Genomic DNA, 21,348 nt, shown 5'->3' with positions numbered 1-21,348 from the left:
GTGCAGTTTCATTTGTTGGGTTTATTTAACAGTGTCTGCTTAGAACTATAGAATATGGTGCAGAGATGAAAGTGATCATGCAGCAGCATACAAGGAATGTGCATTGCCTGGCTGTATTTTGAGAGCAATGAAGTTACTTTTGGTATGAAGATGCACCTAGTCGTTGATTCATGCACAGCACTGGAGTGCAGACTTATTGAAGAATGGTGTTGGAAAATGGACTTGTAGAGATTCAGCTGGTACAAGGGACTTGCATTGCCATGGTATCTGGCTATGCAGGTTTGCTTGGGTAAAGACTCTATCCAACTTTGATTTCAAGCTAGTATTCTTGCATTACTTGTAGTTCCAGAGCTAGCCCTGAATTCTCTGCACCATGCTCCATACTGCCAGTGAACTTGTCCCATTATTAACTACTTTGTAGGAATAGTTTCTAATATCATTAGTTTCAAGATTGTAAATTAGAAGTGAAAGTCAGAAAAGCCTGCCACTTCCTGTCTTGATTAGCTACTGGTTAAATGCCAACCTTTAATTTGAGTCAACAATTGGTTGCAAACTTTCACAGTACTCTAATTGATGTTCTATGATTGTAACTATTTCAGAGAGTTGTCATTTTGATAGGGAGAAGTTTGATGCAAATATTTACTTTGGATCTTAGTCTCTCTAATTTGCATTTTTCCTCTTTCTCACCTTTCAAAGAGCTATGTTAAGAGTTTTAGATATGACTTAACAAAAAAATCCCTATGCTTTTTGCTGACTGTGAGCTGCAATCTTGACCTGAAATGAATGCCTCAATATACCTGACTTGGAAGTCACAATTCTTTCAGCTTAATTGGAAAATTGGATGAAAGTAGGGTAATTTTATGGTTATCCTTATCTAAATTATTACTTTTCTTTTATATAAGTGTTGTGTAGGCTAGGTTGCATCATTGTATTGCACAGTACTTCCATTTCTAACAGTGATTTGTAATGCTGCACAAGTTTTCAAGACTTGACAAGACAAAATCCTGAGCAGAATTCATTTTGACCCTACTTTGAGCAAGATGTTAAACCAGAAAAGTCCTAGCATCCCTTTCAAACTGAAGGAATTGGTGAATCTGAATTTGTTGGTAACACAGCTCACGTCATGACAAAACATTGATAACTTGCCATTTGAGCAATAAAAAAAAAGCTGGAGTAATAAAGACATGTAACTGTGTTTTTATTTTATCTACTTTATTTATTATAAATATCCTGATGTCTGTAGGAGAGAGAAGTTGATTTATGCCTTGAAAGTAGATGAGCATTTCCCAGTGAACAATTATTTAAGTAATTTGTCATCTAAAGGCTCCACAGAACTTTAACTTCAAATACCAGCTGTATAAAATGACATTGCTTTAGTGCAAATACACTGCAAGGACTGAATTACAGCCTTGTTGGCCATGATCTGTCTACTCATGAATAGACTTTTCCTTGACCAGAGACTTGTAACCAAGACAAAAACAGTGAGTGGCACAGAAAGCCAGAGTGAGACTCTTTACAAGGACATAGAGGAATGGCTTAAACTAAAAAAGTATAGGTTTGGATTTAGGGTAGGAAGAAATTCTTCATTGTGAGGGTGCTGAGGCACTGGAACAGGTTTCCCAGAGTAGCTGGAGATGCCCCATTCCTGGAAGAGTCTAAGGTGGGGTTGGATGGAGCTTTGAGCAACCTGGGCTAGTGAAATGTGTCCCTGCTCATAGCAGGGGAACTAGATGAACTCTTACAACCCAAACCACTCTATGATTCTGTGATTAGTTTGCTTTCGGATATAGGTATGATTGCATATGTTGCTTTAGTTTAACACAGGTTTTACAATTTATTTCTTTAATTGCCATGTGGATTTAAGAGTTTTGGAGTGAGTGTCCAGCATTAAAAAGATGACATTTTCACAGGAACAAATTGTATGTATGATCTGTATGCTGATCGTCTACATGAACACATTCCTCTGGATTTGAGAGCTACCTCAGAGGGAACAATCTGCTATTTTAAGCTAACTGCATCTGTGGGCAATCTTATTCGCCTTTCAATAGTATCCCTTCAGATTGAAGCAGATAACTGCATTACTGACTCGCTAACAATTTATGACTCTCTGATGCCAATCAAAGATAAGATACTGTACCGGTGAGTATAAATTTTCATTGAGAATTCATAGACTATCATTTGGGATTTTTTTTGCTGTTTGGTGTTTATTTGTGGTTTTGTGTTTGTTTGTTGGTTATTTGGTTTTTGGGTTTTATTTTCTGAAGACTTGTCATCTGAATTTTGGTAGTTTTTGTTTTGTTAAAATTATTCTGATCTTCATGTATTACTCACATAATGCCTGGCAATTTTAAATTTCTTACAAAAGTGGAAAAATTGATCCTGCTAATAAAAGAAATGGTAAAATAATCTTCACATTTTTCTTTATTCTTTAGCTGGAGTTCACCTTCACCCAGCCACAGAACTATGGGAAATTCAGACATAACTAGGCAAAAATTTCTGTTTCTTGTCAGGAAACAGATGCTAAGTGAAACAGAATGTAAAAATTTCCTCTCCTAAGGAAACTCTTCTTTCATATGGAGATTAGTGCTCTTCATATGAGGACTGAAGTTTTAAAACTGTGTCTCGTGATTCTTCACTTACTGGCACTCACTAGTTCAGTGGGATTTTTTTCTTCTGCTCTATTTTAGTAGTTTAGAGTGTTATTAAAATCTAGAGTAGAAGCTGTGGTGGGTTGAGGGATGTGTACAATTGCTTTTATTCTTTTTCTTCTGTCTCTTTAATGATCCAGTATGCTTATTTTACAGACTTATTGTTTGAAATTCCTGGTAACTAGTTCCATAGTGCTCTGTCATTCTAAACAGAGAAGACAGCACCTCCATGAAGCAGACAAAGAGTTTGGTGTTTTTACCCCTGAAATCCTTTTCTCTGGCCTATCAGTCTGTGTATAAGCCCCCACAACGAGCATTGGCTTTTCAGTCCTCTGAGAGCTTGTCCTCTGCTAATCTGTGTTACCAGTTGACTTGTCTATGAACAGGCAGATGTTGTTCAGTTGTTAGTATCTGCTGTGTGAAGATGTTTGCTAGGTAATGTATATGGAAAGTAAAATTTTTTCACTGAGACTAGCTGATTGGTTCAGGTTCTTAATTTATGACCTGAATAACTTGCTTGTCTTTCCCACTCCCCAACAAGAAGATAAATTTGTTGGTATAATAAAAGAAGCTTTCTCTTTCTACAAGCCTTTATTTTTAACATAGACTTTGTTCATTTTCAGTTGGAGTGAAGGCTGAAAGTCATTATCTCTTCATTTATGTTTTCATGTTTGCAATTTCTTTCTATTTTTGTAAGATATGATTTCCAGTATTGGGTTTTTAACTGGCTTTGTAACAGGTACTTTTGTGTTTAAGAGCATGGAGATTGCATTAGACTTTGAAGTAAGTAAGGTCTGAACCAGTGCAAAATTTATGCATAGAATGAGAGTAATGTGTTAGGCTTTTTGCTTTTAACTGATTGCTAATGTTTGCACTTTTCTTTCTTCCCCCTCAGAGCTTGTGAATCAGCTGATTCATTGGTGTCACTTGTGTCCACAAATAATCTCATGCTGGTAATGTTTAAGGCAGACCAAGTAGAGGAGCGTAAGGAATTCCATGGCTATTTTGAGGTCATTAAACAAGAAAGTAGGTTTGTTCTGTATTTGGAAATGTGTTTATTGTATTGTTTCTGTCTAAGATCCCAAAGTGGCTGTCATGTTTCTGACTATGCATAAGTGACTCCTCTATCTTGGTTCCATTTTTTATAGATGCCTGTCTCTTCCCTTAATCTCCTCTGTATTACAAAGTGTCTGCCTTCCTCTAGAGTAATTTAATCTGTGCAGATTATCTGTTAAGTGAAATATGAAGGTAAAAGACTGAAATCAGCCCTGACTGAATTACTTTGGTGAGGATTTGCCAGTAGATGGAGCTGTTATTTCAGGTGTAGCACTGGTCTCTCTCATTGTTTGGGACACCGGGATGATGTTAAAGGTGGAAGGAGTTCAGCACTAAAAGCTATTTTCAGAAGATAAACTTCAGTAGCTTTGTCTGCGTTTGCTATCGGTGCCTCCCTCCTAATGCACACAAAGGAGTCAGTTATGTTTGTGCATCAAATCCATTACTTGTTTTTTATTGCTTTAAGAAGTGGTTAGATTATAATCATAAATAGTAAAAGGAATATCACGCTAGTAGCACAAGAAGAAAAAATCCAATACAATCCAATGCAAGGAAATTCAAGTTGCTCAAAAAGATGCTGCATTAATTTCCATGTTGACAGTAATTAAGCATGAGAACACAATCATAAAAGCATGTGATAAATTCTTCATCATAAGTAACTTGAAACTCAAGGCTCAGTGGATTATTGGGATTTTTTTGTTTCTTTAAGTTCAGTTCTTGTTTCTTTTTTTTGTGTGTTTTGTATTTAATAAATTCTATAAATTCATTGAACAGTCATAAAAGGAAGGTTTGGCTTCCAGGAGGCTGTTTGGTTTAGTACATTGCCCATTTCTCTTCTAACTGGCTGCATTTTAAGACTAGAGATCCTTGTGTACTACTGCAGAATGGATGTATTGACGTGCTTGTTAGTAGAACTGCCTTCAGTGAAACAACTGACATAGAACTCCACCATGTTTTCTCTTGGTCCTGCAGAGCCCAGCAAGCATCTCTGGATTTTTACATCCCTTGTCTTCTGTGTCCATCATTGGGAAAGGTCTCCTTTTACAACTTGAACCCAGATAAATATAATTTCTAGGTTGCTCTGTTTTGCTGTGAAAGACTTCTGATGTATTTGAATTCTTTAGCCCACTGAATACCTTTCCTGAAAGTATGTTAAGGTTTGCCAAATTTTGCCTTCTTTATTTTATTTCCTAGGGTGTGGAAAAGCAATAGTGACAAAAGAGAAAATTGGCTATGAAGGGAGAATCACAAGTCCCTATTACCCAAGCTATTATCCTCCAAAATGTCTTTGTGCATGGAACTTCCAGGTAACATGAATCTCTCTTTCTCTTAGGCACTGCTGTGTGTTTTGGGCACATAGAGCTTAAGAAAAGCAGAAGCTGTTGAGTAAGGAGTAACCTGCATCCTTACAGATGTAGCAGTTTATAGAAATGGCATAGCTGAATAGCTGGCTGTGCTCAGGTGTTTTCTATCAGTTTTTTTTCTTTTTCTGTGCACTTATTCTTAATGAAGAGAACATGGTTCCTAAGATGTTTTATTATAAATGTTAGGAGCTGAGATGAGTTCTGATGTTTATCCTGCAGAACTGCTTCACAGCAGGGAATGTAAGACTTGACTGTTTCTAATTCCTCTCTTCCCACCCCCAGAAACTTGGATGAAAAGTATGTACAAAATACTCCTCTAACCTAGCCATTACTGCCACTTCTCTGATACCTTTCAGTCTATTTTATTGTGCTTAATACATTTAATTTGTCTTCAGGGTGGTCTGTCCTATCAGCACAATCCCATAGATGTTTTTTTTAAATCTTGGTATCCTTTTATTACCTTTCTTGGTATCTCTTTTTTCAGGTACTTTCCTGAAAGCAAATTGCTGTAAGTTTACATCAGTTTAAAATAGTATTGTCTTATGCATTCTCTGGTATGTTTTCCTATTAGCGATGCTAAAATATGATCTTAGGGGTTGCCCTTTAGTGTTTTCCTTTCTAATGAATATGGCAATGGATACAACTAGGTCCACTGCTTATCCATCCTTCTGCTTATGTAACTCATGACTTTTTAAGCTAGTCATTGCCTGTATGGAATCACACCAGTCTAAATCATGTCCAGTTAGCCATGAGCCTCTTCCTCTTCTAGAATGATAAGGTGACTTTTATTTTTTTTAGTTTTCTTTTTTTAACTTTTTTTTGGTTGAATTCATGGTCTTCAGTTCACCCTGGACTTCTGAGGAAAAGGTTTCTGGACACTTAACATGGGCAACCCCCAAGATTTATTGCTCAAACTGGTTAAATTTCCCAGTCATTCAATATTGAAACTTCCATCATTTCTCAAATTATGTTTTCTGTAAAAGAGAAGAAGAATTTTCATTTCTGGATTTTTGCCCTGAAGCACCTCTTGCTTTTAAACAAACACTGACTTGTCTTGCATAAAGGTTCTATTCCTTTTAATAAAGGAATTTATAATTAATTATGAGCACTCATGATATTGCTGGGCTTAATGCTTTGTAAAATACTAAGGAATGCCTGGTTGAGCAGGAACTAGCAGAAGACTACAATATTGTGGTAGAAGTAACTCCTAGCATTACAAAGGTGACACAGGTATTCTGTGAAGTATCTTAGCTCTAAAAATCCACTGGGGCTCTGTGTCCCTACACAAGTACATTTGGATGTGTTTGAGTGCTTTGATCTTCATACAAAAGCTGCTTTCTATGGCCAGTGGATTTCTGAAGATGAAAAGACTCTTGGCTAGAGGGGGAGAAAGCCTGCAGCTGTGGTGGGGCTGTGCCAACCTTTGTTTTCACTCAAGACTGAATAGCTGGCAGGTGTCTCAAGTGCTGGCTGTTGAGCTAGGGAAGCCAGCACAGCTCCCAGAGTGTGGCATTGCCAAGCTCCGTAATTGCTGAGATAACTTTATCGACTTTTATGTTCTATGCCCACAAAAGGAAAAATCTTGCATTGTCTTTCTTGCTCACAACAGACTCCACAGAAGAGCCTTGGTATAGCTCTGAAGTTCCATAACTATACCATCAGTGAAAAGAATATTAAAGGCTGTGAGCGAGGGTGGTGGAAAATTAATGAACACATGTAAGTACTTCTTCATGGATTATTAATGTAACAGTACCAAAATAAACCTTCCCATTACTACTGCAGCTCACTCAGAGAATTTCCACAAGGACATATATATATATATATATAGATATAGATATAGATATAGATATAGATATTCTATTGAAAAGTACCAAAGGATGAAAACAAGAGCCTTTGGTGCTCTCTGGAGAGAGAGAAATGGAAAGAGTTGGATGAAGATGGATGTTCTGTGAGGCCTTAAACAATTCTGGGTTTTCTGGGGTCATTGAACAAGGCCTGTTAAAGCCCTTTTAAATGTAACTTAATTCTATGATTGCTCAAGTGGACAGTGAATCCAATTAACTTCTTGGTGAAAGCTGCTACAATGAGATGATTGGGAATACAAGAGTAACTCCTTCTGCATTCCAGTTACTGGCTCTTGAAAGAGAAACTGCACAGAGTGGTTTCCAAGGTACCACTGTATTTCTGAAGTATTTTTTTATTAAAATGTTGCTGGGGGAGTTTATCGTTTTTAATTAAGATAGCACTGCTTTCCCATGCACATAGTCCACCCATTCTTTCCTGAATTATTAAGTCATCTTTCAATTGCTGGATGATGAGACAAGGTTAGATTTAGGATGTTGGATTCTTTTTCTTTTTCAAACTTTGTTCAAATGGAAACCTTAATAAGACCAGTCTTGAAACTGAGTTTCTGAACTCGGTACTGAAACTAAGAAAAATCAATTAGGCCTTTAAGAGCATAACTGGAAGCATTACAGAGAGGAGAAAAAAAACTTTCTCTATTGTTTGATATCATGTTGTACTTACATAGATAAAATTCAGATTGAAGTTCCTAAAATTGTGCCTTGGTGGGAATCGGTTGCTAGATTAGATAGGCACATAAAAACACCAGTCGAAACACATCATATTTAGAAAGTTGAGGAAGAACTGCATGGTTGTGTTCAGTATCTTGGTGGTAGATAAAGCTGTCCCTAGACATCTGGAAGAACTTCATCATAGTTGCAGTTTTTACTAAGATCAGTATCCTGAAGCTTCTTAATCATTTTTACCCAAAATATTTGGTGTGTTTGGGGTTGGGTTTTTTTGTGTTCTTTTTATGACAGAATTGGAAAGATTTGAGATATATGGGATGACTGAGATATGAATCAAATAAAGGCAAAATCTGGAGGAAAAAATGGGTTCATATTGTAAGGATTCTCTATCTGAAAAAGCAGCTTTTCAATAGCCTACATTCCACAGAATCAAATCTCAGAGCGTGACCCTTAGAAGTGCACTCAGGATTACTTTGGAAGTATTGCACAAGAACACAGGCTCCTGATTTCTGTTGCAAGTTGCTGATGATATAAGTAGACCAAAACAAGCTTTTCTTTGCAAGTGACTTTTTCACTGAAAATAATGCTTTTGAACTTCTATGATTTTCTCTTCTATAGCTTACATTTTAAGTTTACCACAATTGCAGCTTATAGGATGCATAATCTGTTATCTTGGGTAAAAATGGTTAAGAAGCTTCAGGATACTGATCTTAGTATAGATTACAACTATGAAGAAGATGTGGATAAAGTTCCTTTAGACCTCTAGGGGTAGCTTTATTTACCTGAGACACTGAACACAACCAAACAGTTCTTCCTCATCTTTCTTCCAGTGGACATTGAAATGTTCCACTGCCAAGTCAAAGGAGTTACAGTTGATGAACTGCTTTGGCTGGAATTCTCAGAGGCAGGAATATCAGTGAGCCTCTGTGAGCAGACCATGAGGGATTTATGTGAGAAAAGAGGTTGCCAGTACTTTATTTTTCTTAAAACAGTTGATGGAGCACCCCATTGTTTCTGCTACAGGATGCATGAATCTACTCATCCCCTAGAAAGATATCCCACTCCCTGCTTTAGCATATGGGACAAGGATCCCCTTATTTAGCTTCTGTCTGTAGCACTGGAACAGAGTTACAGATGGTGCTTTGCAACATCCATTTGCTTCAGACCTGGAGATATGGCTAGTAAAACACCAGCTGAAGGCTCCTGAGGATCTGTAGCTTTGTATTACATTTCCCATGAGCATATGGCATTTCTTGCTTTGTATAGGCGATAGCTTCCTTGATACACCTCTTTCAGCTCTTCCACAGATGGGCAGGAATTTCCTCTTCTTCTGGCGAGGGGAGGCTGTTTTATATGGCTGAGACGCATTCAATGCAGCCTGAAATTTTTTTTGAAGTGATGCTAAGGTTTTTTGGAGGGAAGATATCTTAGTCATTGACAGAAGAAGAAATGTAGAAAATGTCTGTGGGCTAATTGAGGGAAATCAGATGGTTAGGTGGCGTTTTGCTGTGCATGCTGGGAGGCTGTTTTATGTTGGGAACACTGATGATGGGCATTAAAATGAGTGAGAATGAGACTTTCTGTAGTAGGAAGTCTTCACTCATAGCCCTGATAGATTTGGTGTTTTGTTTGGGTTTCTTTGGTAACCAGATTTGGGGTTTTTTGTTTGTTTTGTTTTTCTTTCTGACAACTGACTTTAGTAGAAAGCTTTAAAATTCATTGGGTGTTGGTGGGTTTTTTTGCATCTGCTTTCAGGATGTTTAAGATGGGTTTATTTTTAGAATTGTTTTCTTCCTTTATTTTTCGCATTGCCAGAACAGAATATCCTAGATCTCTTACCAGGATGTTTCATTTTCGTAGGGTGAAACAAAACACATATGGAAACACATGAAGGAGCATGGCTATTCCCTATGACATGCTTCACTGGGATACACAGGACACCCAGAATCACTGAACAATTTCCCTGCGTTCACTGACACAGAGTAGTCCTGATGCAATGCCTAGTGTGGCCAAAATACACGAGGGAAATATTTACCTCTGGATAACAGTCCACTAGTCCATTTAACAATGCAACAATCCATTTTCATGTTTTTCATGTTCATTCTATTGGCAGTGTGTGACCTTGCACTGCTGTCAAGCAAACACTTGTGCCAAGTGTGTTAAAAATCAATACAGCTGCTTCTGCTCTTAAATCTATTTAGACTCATAAGTGCTTTCTTTGACAGGAATCTGAGCTAGATGGTTTTCTCAGAAGTGCTGCATATTTTAGGCATTTTCATTGAACCATTGAACTGGTTTTGAGTGATCAGTTAAAACTGTCTCCAATTTTTAAAGCACAATACAGCAACTTCTCCCTTGTTCAAGAGTTTTTTGTTGGCTCTTCTTTTATTATTTTGTTTTGTTGGTTTGTTTTGTGGTTTGTTTATTTGGGTTTTGCTTGCTTGGTTTCATTTGTTTTTTCCCAGCTAGAGTTGCATCTAAATGCTGCTTGCAACATCTTTGGTATCTTTGACAAAAGGGGCAATAGAAATTCATTAGTAATAGATGGATTAAATGTTTGCTGGCATTGGGGAGCACTTAGGTTTCTCCAAATCAAGTGGAACCTAGGCAGAATTCCAAGGAAGCTCTTTGCCAAAATGGCATCTTAAACAAGAGGTGCATCCAAGGGATTATTTTTAAGACTAATTATTTGAAGATGTGATACTTTAAGGTAAAATTACAGAATGCTTAATGGTGGATGAAGGTTGGGTGAGTACTTAAAAGTATTTTCAGTTTCCCTAAATCTATTCCACTCTGCCTCCAAAGAAGTTGGACCACTTTTATGTCAGAGTCTTTATGCACCGTTCCTTAGTAGTAATCCTCAAATCAGAGAAGCTATAAGCTATATTTGCTCTCCACGGTGCTGACATTTATCCTCCCACCAAACTTACTTGAATCTTCCCAAAAATCCAAATCTTTTGAAAACAGATGTCAGCAGTGGTGACAGAAGAACCCATGTTCATCTTGATAAATTTCTTCATTATGTATCTGTTTCTCTAGACTTTTTGGCAAAACGTTGTGCTTGCATGTGTGTGGTCATGCAGGATTATAACCAGTGTTTTGGGGAATTTGAGTACTGCTTCTGGTTTTGGTTCTTAAAGTACAACAGCTGACTGTATTGCTGAATTTCAGTGATGTTGACATTTAAGTTGTATGTAAGGCAATTCTGACGTGAAGGCTGCTCTGGAACTCCACTGAACACTTTTAGGTACTGCGGTTACTATGTTGATCACCAGACAGTCTTCCACATTAAAAGTTCTGCTGTCAACGTCGAACTTCAGTGCAGTTCGAAGGTCTCTGAGAAGCCACTTCTGGTGGAGTATGGCAGCTACAACATCAGCCAGCGTAAGATGGATTTTACCTTGTTCAACCCCTCTTTGCATTTCAGACCTGTGAAGCAACATTTTTTTGGGGTCCAGTAGGACTTAATTAAGGAAATTACCTGTTGGGTTTTAGTTTTTTTTCATTTCTAATCTCACTAAGTCAGATGGCTAGCAAATAAAGAGCCTTTTCTAGCTCATCAAGGCTATACAGCTATGGTTTGTGGGCATGTGCAGCATGCTCTGGTTTCCTGTACGCACACAGTCTGTTCTCTTCTGCACAGTGCTTAAAGCTTCCTGCATGGCTATGGCCACAGTGCAGTCAATTCAAATTTACTGTTCCTGTTTGTTTTCATCCCCTATGTTTTGTTTGCATTGTTTCTATTATTACAAAAACTTCCAAGTAATGAACAGAGAGTACCAAATAACCAACTGTTTATTCTAGTGTTTCCACCAATTTATATACACTGAATGCAAATCTGAAACCTGAGCTGAAAAAACATCTCAACAAGTTGATAAAACAGTGAGACTGTGAATTTTTTCAAGTCCTGAAACAGACAACTTGTTTACTGATAATTTTCCATCTGTGTTAATCTTTTATATTCATGTTAAAGTAGTAGAAAAACAATGGTTTCTAGTCATAGTTACTTGTCACAGTAGAGCAATTTTATTCATTGTATATCTAGAGAGTATGTAAAAAGAGGCTGATTTCATTATATAATTTTTAAAAGCAGCATTTATGTAGTATGCAGGTTACTTACCGAAGTTGCAAAGTGCTGCAAATTTTGGTTATTGGAAGTGAGAACGTCCTTTAAAAGAAGATGGCATTCTAAGCAGTTTTGTGTTACACCATCGAACACTGTCTGATTTGGTTCAGTCCTAGCCAGCCTGCTGTACATATTTCAGTAATAGCTGAATTGGAACTTTAAAGACATTTTTCCTTATTCTTTAAATGCCATCTTTCAACATTTGAACTCCATTTCAGTGCTGCATCCAGACTTATAAATTAAGACCAGCTTTATCATTCCTTGGAACAGCTTAGTGACTGTAAATTGAAATGTGTTTGCCATATTTGGGAAAAGGGAATTTTGAAGAGGTTTATTTCTCCATATTTTTTTTTAACCTCCAGCATGTCCTCCTGGATATTTCAAGTGTTCTACTGGCTTATGCATCCAGCAAATGCAGCGTTGTGATGGCATAAACAACTGCTTTGATGAAAGTGATGAACTCTTTTGTGGTTTGTATTCACTTGTTACAGATCTTGACTGGAAAACCCAATGAGCATATTCTCTAGTCCTAGAAGGCAGCTGAAACAAGGTGAAATCTATTAGGAGTGAGGGGTAAAATGCTTTCAGCTTCCTTTGTATGGCCTGGTACAGACTATCAGTCGGACTCTTGAGTGTGTAATTCATAGTTAATTGGCAAGGGACAAAACTGAGAATGAAGAAGATATGGCACTGGAGAGCACAAGGAAAAATTTAGATGAACAAAAATAGCTGTAATATACTATATTTTAGTTTTTACTCATGTGATAATGCTGGGAATTATTAACAAAAATTCTGTTTCATTTCGAGATGAGTTATTTTATTCATGGGGGAATGACAACCTGGTAAGCATAGAGTAGATAAGAGTGATACTAAATTCCCATGGTTAGAACTTGGGCCATTCTGCCTGGGGTAATGTGTGACCAGGGGAGGTCACACATTGCAGTTTATTTTGTCCATGCATAATGTGTCACTCATGCCCATCCTTGCACAGGATGTCTGAATGTGGTACCCAGACATAATTAAGGGTAGTGTTAGCATTACAAGCATGTTTCTGTCGCTGATTTGACTTACGTTTTCAAAGCTGTCCCTGAGTGGAACTGTAACTCCAGCTTCACAATACAGGATAACTCACTTGTCTGCAATGGAATACGTGACTGTGAGAATGGAAAAGATGAGCAGAACTGCACTCTCAGTAAGGGTGTTCTCTTAAATAAAATTTTTTTTCTCTCCTATCATCTATCTACTGCTGACTTGAATTCTGGATGCTGCATTCAAATAGTTAAAAAGCACTATCAAATCTCACTTGGGCTATATAATTCTGTTCAATTTTCTGATATGTTTAGAAAGAAGTCATAATTCATTTTAAACTTATTTCTTTTTAATGAGCTCATGAACATCTGTTTCAACAAAATACTGGCAGAAGAATTAAGTATTTTGGGTGCAGGATGGGGATCTAGGGTTTTAAATCTTGAATCCCAGATTTTCCCTCTTTAAAGCATAATCTGTGCAAATGAATTCCTGGATCTGTTTTGCCATCTGTAAAATAACTATAAAAATTATAGTTTCTCTGGAGCAGTTTTCAGGACTGTGAGGTTAATGTGTTTAACATGCTATGGAAGCTATAAATTTAGCATTAGGCACATGAAAGTTTTGAATCAGACATTTCTTGAACTTCTTAGAATAAAAGAACACTGTGACATATGAAAGGGATCACAATTGGGAAGTGCTGCAAGTGACTTTTTTCAAGAAATTTTTTTTGACCTGTGTGACTAGACAGTCTGTATAGATGGTTACAGGATAATTCTTTGTGTTGACAAGGAAAAATAGATTGGATTTGAGTAGCCTCATTTATTGTGAGCTACGGGGAAATAGGCAGCAATCTATCATTTAATTTAATATTTCATATTGAAATAAAAAGGAGAGCTTCTTTCCAGAGTATTGCATGTTTCAGCTTTCTAGCCTAACACTCTACATCTAAATTTTCACTACTCTATCCATGTACATTAGTGCTATGGGAAGGGATGGGAGAAAGTCTTTGTTCAGGCTTGGTCAACTAGGTGTAGCTCTATTTGTATAGTTTGTTTTACTTTTGAGGTTGATTTAAGCTGTCCCAGCCAAAGTGCTTTTTTGCTATGTTCCCTCCTATCTATTAATACACGTATGAGTCCTTGTTCTGTGCATACATGTCTTCTCACAGTAAGCTGAGCCAATAGTATTCTTTTTTCCTCACAATTATTTCAGGTATTCCCTGCACCAGCCACACGTTTAAGTGCAGGAATAATGTTTGCATCCGGAAACAATATGCAAAGTGTGATGGGACTGTGGACTGCATAGATGGAAGTGATGAAAGCAGCTGCAGTAAGTTCCTCTCAAATACTCTTTGTGAACTTTGAACTTTTTACACAGTAAGGCCCTTTATTTCTTCTTGTTTTGGAATGGGTACAACTCATGCTGCAGATACTGAGTTTTTATTGCATTCTTTCTCTGATAGTGGGGTAATGATCAACTATCATTTTACTATCAGTTTACTTCAGGTCTGGTTGCAAAATTTAAGTTCTTGTAGGGGTGAGCTTACAGTTATGCAGACCCAGTTGTACTGCTTATTGTAGCTATATTAAAGATTAGGGAAACAAGGTAATTGCAGAGTGAACTTGGTAAGGCAGCACTGGCATTGCCTGCAGCAATGTCAGGTGCCTATGTTGAAGTCAGACTGTATTTGGACTTCAGGAGTGATGCAGCTGCAGTGAGATAAAACCCATGAACCCATTTCTCCAATTCTTCCAGATTGTGAAGACCCCAATATTTCATATCTAGTCTCAAATCTTTTTAAAAGAACCTCTGTATAACCTTTTCAGATTGTTTTGCTGTAAAATGAAAGATGATTGTCACTGCAGTAGGAATAAAAGTTGGGTTAGGATTAGTTGTTTAATGTGAATGTTCCTGGGTATTTGAGGTATACAATGTGGACCTGTTGGAACAAGTCCAAAGGAGGTCCACAAAAATGATCCAAGGGCTGGAGCAGTTCTCCCATAAAGACAGACTGAGAGTGCTGGATTGTTCAGCATGGAGAAGAGAAGGTTTGGGGAGACCTTCTAGCACTTTTCAGCACCTAAAAGGGGCCTACAAGAGTGCTGGAGAGGGACTTATCACAAGGGCATGCAGTTACAGAACAAGGAGAAATGGCTTTATGCTGAAAAAGGGTAGATTTAGACTAGATATTAGGAAGAAATTCATTGTGAGAAACTGGAACAGGTTGCCCAGAGAAGTGAATGCTTCGTCCCTGGAAGTGTTCAAGTCCATCTTGGAGAGAGTCCTGAACAACCTGGTCTAGTGGAAGGTGTCCCTGCCCATGGCAGGAAGGTTGGAACTAGATGGTCTTTAAGGTCCCTTCCAAACCAAACCATCCTGTGATGTTATGATTTTGCCTGGCCCTCAGCTGTTTCTGGCATGCTACCTGAATGTCAAATCTGCTAGCACCTGCCTTGGATCCAGTAGGACATTTTAAAAGATGAACCATATGCCTTCTTTTGTTTGGAAATATTAATGATCCACTTGAGACTTTGGCTGTGTGCAGGAAAGTGTCCAGAAGTATTAGCACTTGTGTGTGGGAGTGTGGGATTTAAACTCCTGATCAGAAGCTTTATGTGCAGGCACTAGGGATGGACATGAGGCCCTACAGAAGGGTCTTTCTTCCTTGCTTTTCAGATTAGAGTGCAGCTTTTTTGTGCTAAGACATGGCTTCTTCATCTGTTAGTTGGTAATATACAACATTGTCAGACTGCCTGTTATTTCCATCCAAATTAATAATTGAACGGCACTGTTTCTGAAATAATAAATAACCAAACTCCACATATATCTTTCTTGTATGATTCCTATTGTTTTGGCAAGAAATAAGTGTCTTGATGATGCTGAACTTCCTTACTGATTGTCTCCTTTCTGGTCAGGCCTGACAGTATCAAAAAGAGAAGAGGGACTGTCTGTTCTTATGTATTCATTGTGATGCTTGCTAAATCAATGTATCCTTTCACATTTCTGATGCAAGAAATATTTAGAGGTCAATTTCTGCAGCAGAGCTAGAAAAAGAACTTACTACATTTTCCAGACTGCTGCCTTTTTATGGAGTCTTCTCTAGTTTTAGTAATACAACAGCCAAATAGAGAAGTTTTGAGTTTAGACCAGGGAAGGAAATAGATTTCAAAACTTTTCAAAGTGCAATATTCTTTCATGCCCTGTGTGAGAAGCCCCCTCATTAAAGGAAAGCACTGGGGATGGGGATTATAACATGAAATATCCCTTGCAGGTTGTGGAAGCAGCAAGATCAGCAATCACATCTCTCGGATTGTAGGTGGTTCAAACACTGTGGAAGGTGAATGGCCCTGGCAGGTCAGTCTCCATTTTGTGGGAGCTGCTTACTGTGGAGCATCACTGATATCAAAAGAATGGCTTGTGTCTGCAGCTCACTGCTTTCAAGGGAGCAAGTAAGCAGTGTTCCCTCTAACCCTGTCCCAAACATCACCAGCATCCACAAACTCCTTTCCATACCAGAGTATGAACTGCACAGAGGAGCTGCCCTCCCCTTTCCCCTGCTCTGCTGTTGATAGGTGTTTTGGGTGTACTCTTTTAAGAACCATAACTTTTGTTTGCTCCCAACCAGGCTGGCTGACCCCAGAGCATGGCATGCCCACCTAGGGATGCAAATGCAAGGCCGTGCAAAGTTTGTGTCTGCGGTGAGACGAATTGTAGTCCATGAGTACTACAACAGCAGGAACTATGACTATGACATTGCACTGCTGCAGCTGAGCAAGCCATGGCCAGACACAATGAGCCATGTCATCCAGCCAATCTGTGTGCCTCCCTTCTCACATAAAGCACGCAGAGGTGACAAGTGCTGGATAACAGGTTGGGGCCAAAAGCAGGAAGCAGGTGAGTTTTAATTTTTCAGCTGAGCAAATTTTGTTCCCAGGTAAACAGCATCCTTCACAGCAAGACACAGGTTCCTGTTCCATGGTTGTGGTGTGTAGAAAATAATAGTGTTTTGAATTTTTTGTCCTGTGCAAGCAGGTACCTTGTGCACGTACCTTCATATACTCAGAAAAATTAGCTGCTGGTCCCACGGAAGTCTGCTGGTTTGTGTTAGCTAAGACTTGCAGGGATCTGTACTTCAAGATAACGTGGTGTTGGTTTTCTCCTTTGGAGGTGTGTCAGCATGCCTAAGTGGAGCCTTTGCCGCTTGCTATAGAGAAATGAAACTGCTAAGTCTCACTTCTCCCACCTTCAACCTCTGTAGGCTGAGCAGCCCTGTAGTGATGACACAGGCTGCAAGGTGCCAGCTCCGTCCTTGCAGTGTGGCTTGACAGAATGGCTGCACCTGTAATGGCAGGTTGCCCCAGGGCAGGGTTGGCCCTCCCACCAACTTGTCCTGAGAGGCCTCTTCCCTTGTGTGAATGTTGGTACCTTCTGCCCATCTTGTGGCCACTGTCCTAAAGCCCTTCCAGAGTAGGTGTGATACCTTCCCTTGATGCAAATCATGTAACCACCACCACACCAAGCCCTGGGTCTGCCAACAGGGACCTGGCCCAGATGGCTTGTCTGCACTTGCCCAGGCCCAGCCTCATCTGCCCTCTCAGGGTTGCTGGCCTTGTGCTGGCCCAGCCAACCTGTTGTTCTTGGCAGGTTGAAGGAGAAGCAAGTGCATGGTGCGTGGCAGCAGTGCGTAGTTAGCCTCCAGCATTTTGATTTGCTGTTCACAGCCAGGATCTCCACCTCCTAAATTACATTCAGCTTCTCTATAAATAGCTGTGAGAGAATATATGGGTGCAAACCAAGTGCTTAACACCTGACTGGGATATGGTGCAGGGTGTGGTGTCTCTCTTTGAGAGACACTTTGTGCTGCTGGTTAATCATCTGTGAAATTTGAAAGCTTGTTATTTGAAAGACAAATGTGATGCCTCAAAAAGAAAAAGAAAAGTCTTTCTTTTTCCCTGTTTCCCTCTGTTCCCTTCATCAGTTTCTACAATATGAGTGCCAAATCAGCCTTTTAAGTAATTTTAAATTATATTTTATTACATACTAGCTTAATCAAATCCTGAAATCAAGTTTCATGATGCAAATCAGCACTTGCATGTTTGAGTATGTAGGTGAGGTTTCTTTGGCTATACCTAGATTTTTAGGGGATCACTTGGTGATGAGATTGGACCTGTTGTATTGAAAGGAGGGGACAATTTGATTTAATTCTGTTTTTCTGAAAGTACATGTCTTATAGAAAAAAAGGTGTTTTACCAAATCTCTCAGACAGAGAGAACCAAATCTTGAGAAATGTCCAAGTTCTTTATGCTGCCAAAAGAGAAATTTGCATTCTGAAACTCTGACTCATAATCTTTATCTTGGATTTGGCTCCTTCAGATATACTGCCCTAACTGCAAATCTGTCCTGTGATGATATAAATACCTTTGTAAAATCCTGTCTCCTTTTAAAAATAAAAGAGAACAAACTAAGAAGTCTTGAGATGTTTTGCAAAAAAACCAAAGAAAAAACATTTTGGCCAACCCTAGTAGTTATGCCATTGTATTTGGTGCATCCTAAAGACCAACACCACATCACACAATTGCCTGAAAGTTAGAAGAGGCTTTTTTCTCAGCTGCAGTTTGTTGATTGGAATCTGAAATAATTTGGTGATCAAAAGTATCTGTGGATATTTTCTGAAGACTTCTTGTTTTGTATTTTACTAGATGAGTAAAATGCTAAGCTCTGTTGAATAATCCTTATTTGAATAGATCTGACCATGTTAGCCACAACAAGAATGACATTGTTGGTAGCTGGTGAAAGGTGGCAGTTCTTCAGAAAGCAGAGATAGAAATTATTGACCAGACATTATGTCATTCCACATATGGCATTATCACAGCTAGGATGTTTTGTGCTGGACTATTGTCTGGGAGAAGAGATGCATGCAAAGTATGTATCATGGCACACTATGCATAGAGCTTATCTTGTCTTTCATTGTTGCATGGTGAAGAATTGACTGCAGACCACCTTGTGGTCAATACATTTCAGTTCTGAAAAAGAACTGTAAGATTTGTCTGTGAGAAATCTGTCATCTGGGTATTTTCAGAGTTCTGCTGCTTTATCAGCATGAGTAGCATCCCTAAGTTTCATTTGCAGGCCAAGGGCTGATCAATAACGAGTTGAAGTCAGGCAATTTTTGGCATAAGAGGCTCTCAGTTGAAGAAAAAACTGAGAAACCAACTTGTCTCTTTCCAGAATCCCTCCCTTCCAACTTGGAAATGCAGGACTGTATGATGAGATGCAGAGAATTAGGCATAAATTTGCAAATATATAATAATTCTGATCTGGAAAAGATGAAAGATAATAAATGTGAAGTTCTGAATTTACTTCTAGTGAATAGTAGTAAAACTGTATGTTTACACTATAATATATATATAACATTTTATATTACAGATGTTGAATGATATATGCCAAATTATAGTGAACTTAGATAAACCATACATATTTACTACTAAAATAGTAGTAAATTTTCTGCTAAGATAATAATAAAATCACATTTTTATGATGGAGATCTGTATTCTTCAAGACATTCCAGCTTTCACTGATCTGTGTAAAAGTGAGTGAGATCACAGTAGCTCTTAGGCAAGCAGTGTCTGAGGGCTTTCAGAGGGAGTATAATGTACCAGCTGCATTTTAGAGGTTAGCAAAACCATTGATACGAAACATAATTTTCACTAACTGGAGAATTTTTCTTCTGCAGTTATCGGTATGACCACTCAAGATATTGCCAAGGAAAGGCATAATTTACAGGACAAGGAAAGGCATCATTTACAGGACTTTTGGTTGCATTTTGAAAAGGCAGATGATTTGTGACTGTGTCTGGCAGTTGTTAGAGCTAATCAAAACATGATATTCCTGTGTTGTCTTTTTTTTTTTGTCCTAGGAATGAAAGAAAAAAATGTGAAAATTTGACTCACCAAATGTAAAAACTTAATTGTCAAGGAAGGAAAAATTCTCACTGAATTCTTAATAGTTTTGTGAGGCAGTTCAAGATAATCCTACTTTGAGCAGCAGGTGCCACCTAGGAAGAGGTCCCTTCCAATCTGCATATCCTAACATCCCATAAAGTTAAAGTGAAACAGTTTTCTAGCTTAACAAAATATATGTCTAGAAGGAAGGCACTAGTTTTGCAAAACATTTGAATGTTGCTAAGTCACCTTTAGCTTTTGGAAGTCCTTTATTGCATCCAGTGTTTTGGTCAAGCTTAATTTGGTGTCTTTTTCAGAGATGTTGTGTGTACTGCAGAGTCTTATAGGAAAGTATAAGCTTGGTCCAAGGAATTTTATGCAAACAGTGACACTTTTTTTTACCTGAGGCTCTGACAATAAATTTGTACAAGAACACCCTATGAAGGAAGAGTCCTAGTTGCTTTGTCCTACATTATAGCATTATGACATCCTGTATAAAACTTTGAAGTCTGTAACAGACTTCATTTCAACTACTCTAATTACAAAGTCATTATGTGCCTCTAAACATCACATGCTGACTTGTATCTACTAGAGGACAACACTTAGGCTTTTATTCCTACTTCAAAAAAAGCTGAAACCCAAAACAATTGAGGGTTCAATCTGTTTCCATTTGCCTTTAATTTGACAGAAGGCATATATTAAGTAATTAATTAATTCTTTTTAGTTGTTAGTGTGTAACCTCTGAATGTGCATAGGTACTAAGTATCAGATTTGGGGTTTAGCTGTAAATTTGAGGCTAGGAAAGTAAATGTGAATTTCAAATCTAGTCCATGAAAAGTAATATCTTTATTAGTGTCTTTAAAGAGAGAGGACTAGCTCTCTCTTGTGAAAGAGCAAATTTTGGTACAACTGTGCATTCCCATCTGCTTTTAAAAAAACACCATCGGTGGTTTGAACTATGTGAGCATGAAAATATGATCACTGTTGAAATTAGTCAGATGAAATATCTTCTGTGGATTTTCCCCTGGTTTTTATAATTCATATTATAAACACATGCAACTCAATATATCATTTCAGGGTGATTCCGGTGGACCATTGTCGTGTCAAAGCAATGGAAATGGAAAATGGTTTTTGACTGGCATTGTGAGCTGGGGTTATGGATGTGGAAGACCAAATTTCCCAGGTGTCTACACAAGAGTGTCAAATTTTGCACCATGGATTCACAAATATGTGCCTTCAGTCTTGTAACTTGAAAATTGTTTTCATGCAGTAAAACATGTCCTGGTTATCCTCATTAAACATCATATTTGGTAAAACTGTTCAGTGTTGGAATTTCTTTGAATGCATGTCTCCTTGCTGAGTCTGGAATTCACATATGGAAGTAACCAATAACCTTTGTTCAAACCTTGGTGAAAGAGGAAGAGGCTGTTCCTTGTGGTGATTGTTCTATGCAGATGTCAGGAGACACAGGAGAAGGGGCAATAATAAACTTCTGGCACTTTGCGTTCATTTTCTAGGCACTAAGTGCATATGCAATCATCTATCAGGAAGCTGAAGATGCAACTAACCACCTAAAGACAGAGCTTGAGGCTTACTCAGTCATTTCTTCTGAGGTGTGCATGGCAAATACAAACTGTGAAGTAGCAATCAGCT

The 21,348-nt window shown here is 38.3% G+C and overlaps 1 protein-coding gene across 1 annotated transcript in view; it reads left to right on the top strand.

Moving 5' to 3' along the window:
* The window catches only part of TMPRSS7 (transmembrane protease, serine 7), a 32,607-nt gene extending 11,664 nt beyond the window's left edge, over window positions 1-20,943 (top strand). The window contains 13 exon segments of the mRNA XM_009078768.1: window positions 1,911-2,139; window positions 3,544-3,674; window positions 4,899-5,011; window positions 6,678-6,784; window positions 10,847-10,983; window positions 12,088-12,195; window positions 12,807-12,917; window positions 13,967-14,083; window positions 16,026-16,203; window positions 16,380-16,652; window positions 17,221-17,227; window positions 18,551-18,676; window positions 20,773-20,943. Of these exon segments, the coding sequence (XP_009077016.1) occupies window positions 1,911-2,139; window positions 3,544-3,674; window positions 4,899-5,011; window positions 6,678-6,784; window positions 10,847-10,983; window positions 12,088-12,195; window positions 12,807-12,917; window positions 13,967-14,083; window positions 16,026-16,203; window positions 16,380-16,652; window positions 17,221-17,227; window positions 18,551-18,676; window positions 20,773-20,943 (1,808 nt within the window).
* The last annotated feature ends 405 nt before the right edge of the window (window positions 20,944-21,348 follow it).

Source organism: Acanthisitta chloris, unplaced genomic scaffold (genome assembly GCF_000695815.1).
Source record: "Acanthisitta chloris isolate BGI_N310 unplaced genomic scaffold, ASM69581v1 scaffold4507, whole genome shotgun sequence".
NCBI classification, from domain to species: Eukaryota; Metazoa; Chordata; class Aves; order Passeriformes; family Acanthisittidae; genus Acanthisitta; species Acanthisitta chloris.
Note: the sequence above shows the minus strand (reverse complement) of the source record. Positions and strands in the feature narration are given on the sequence as shown.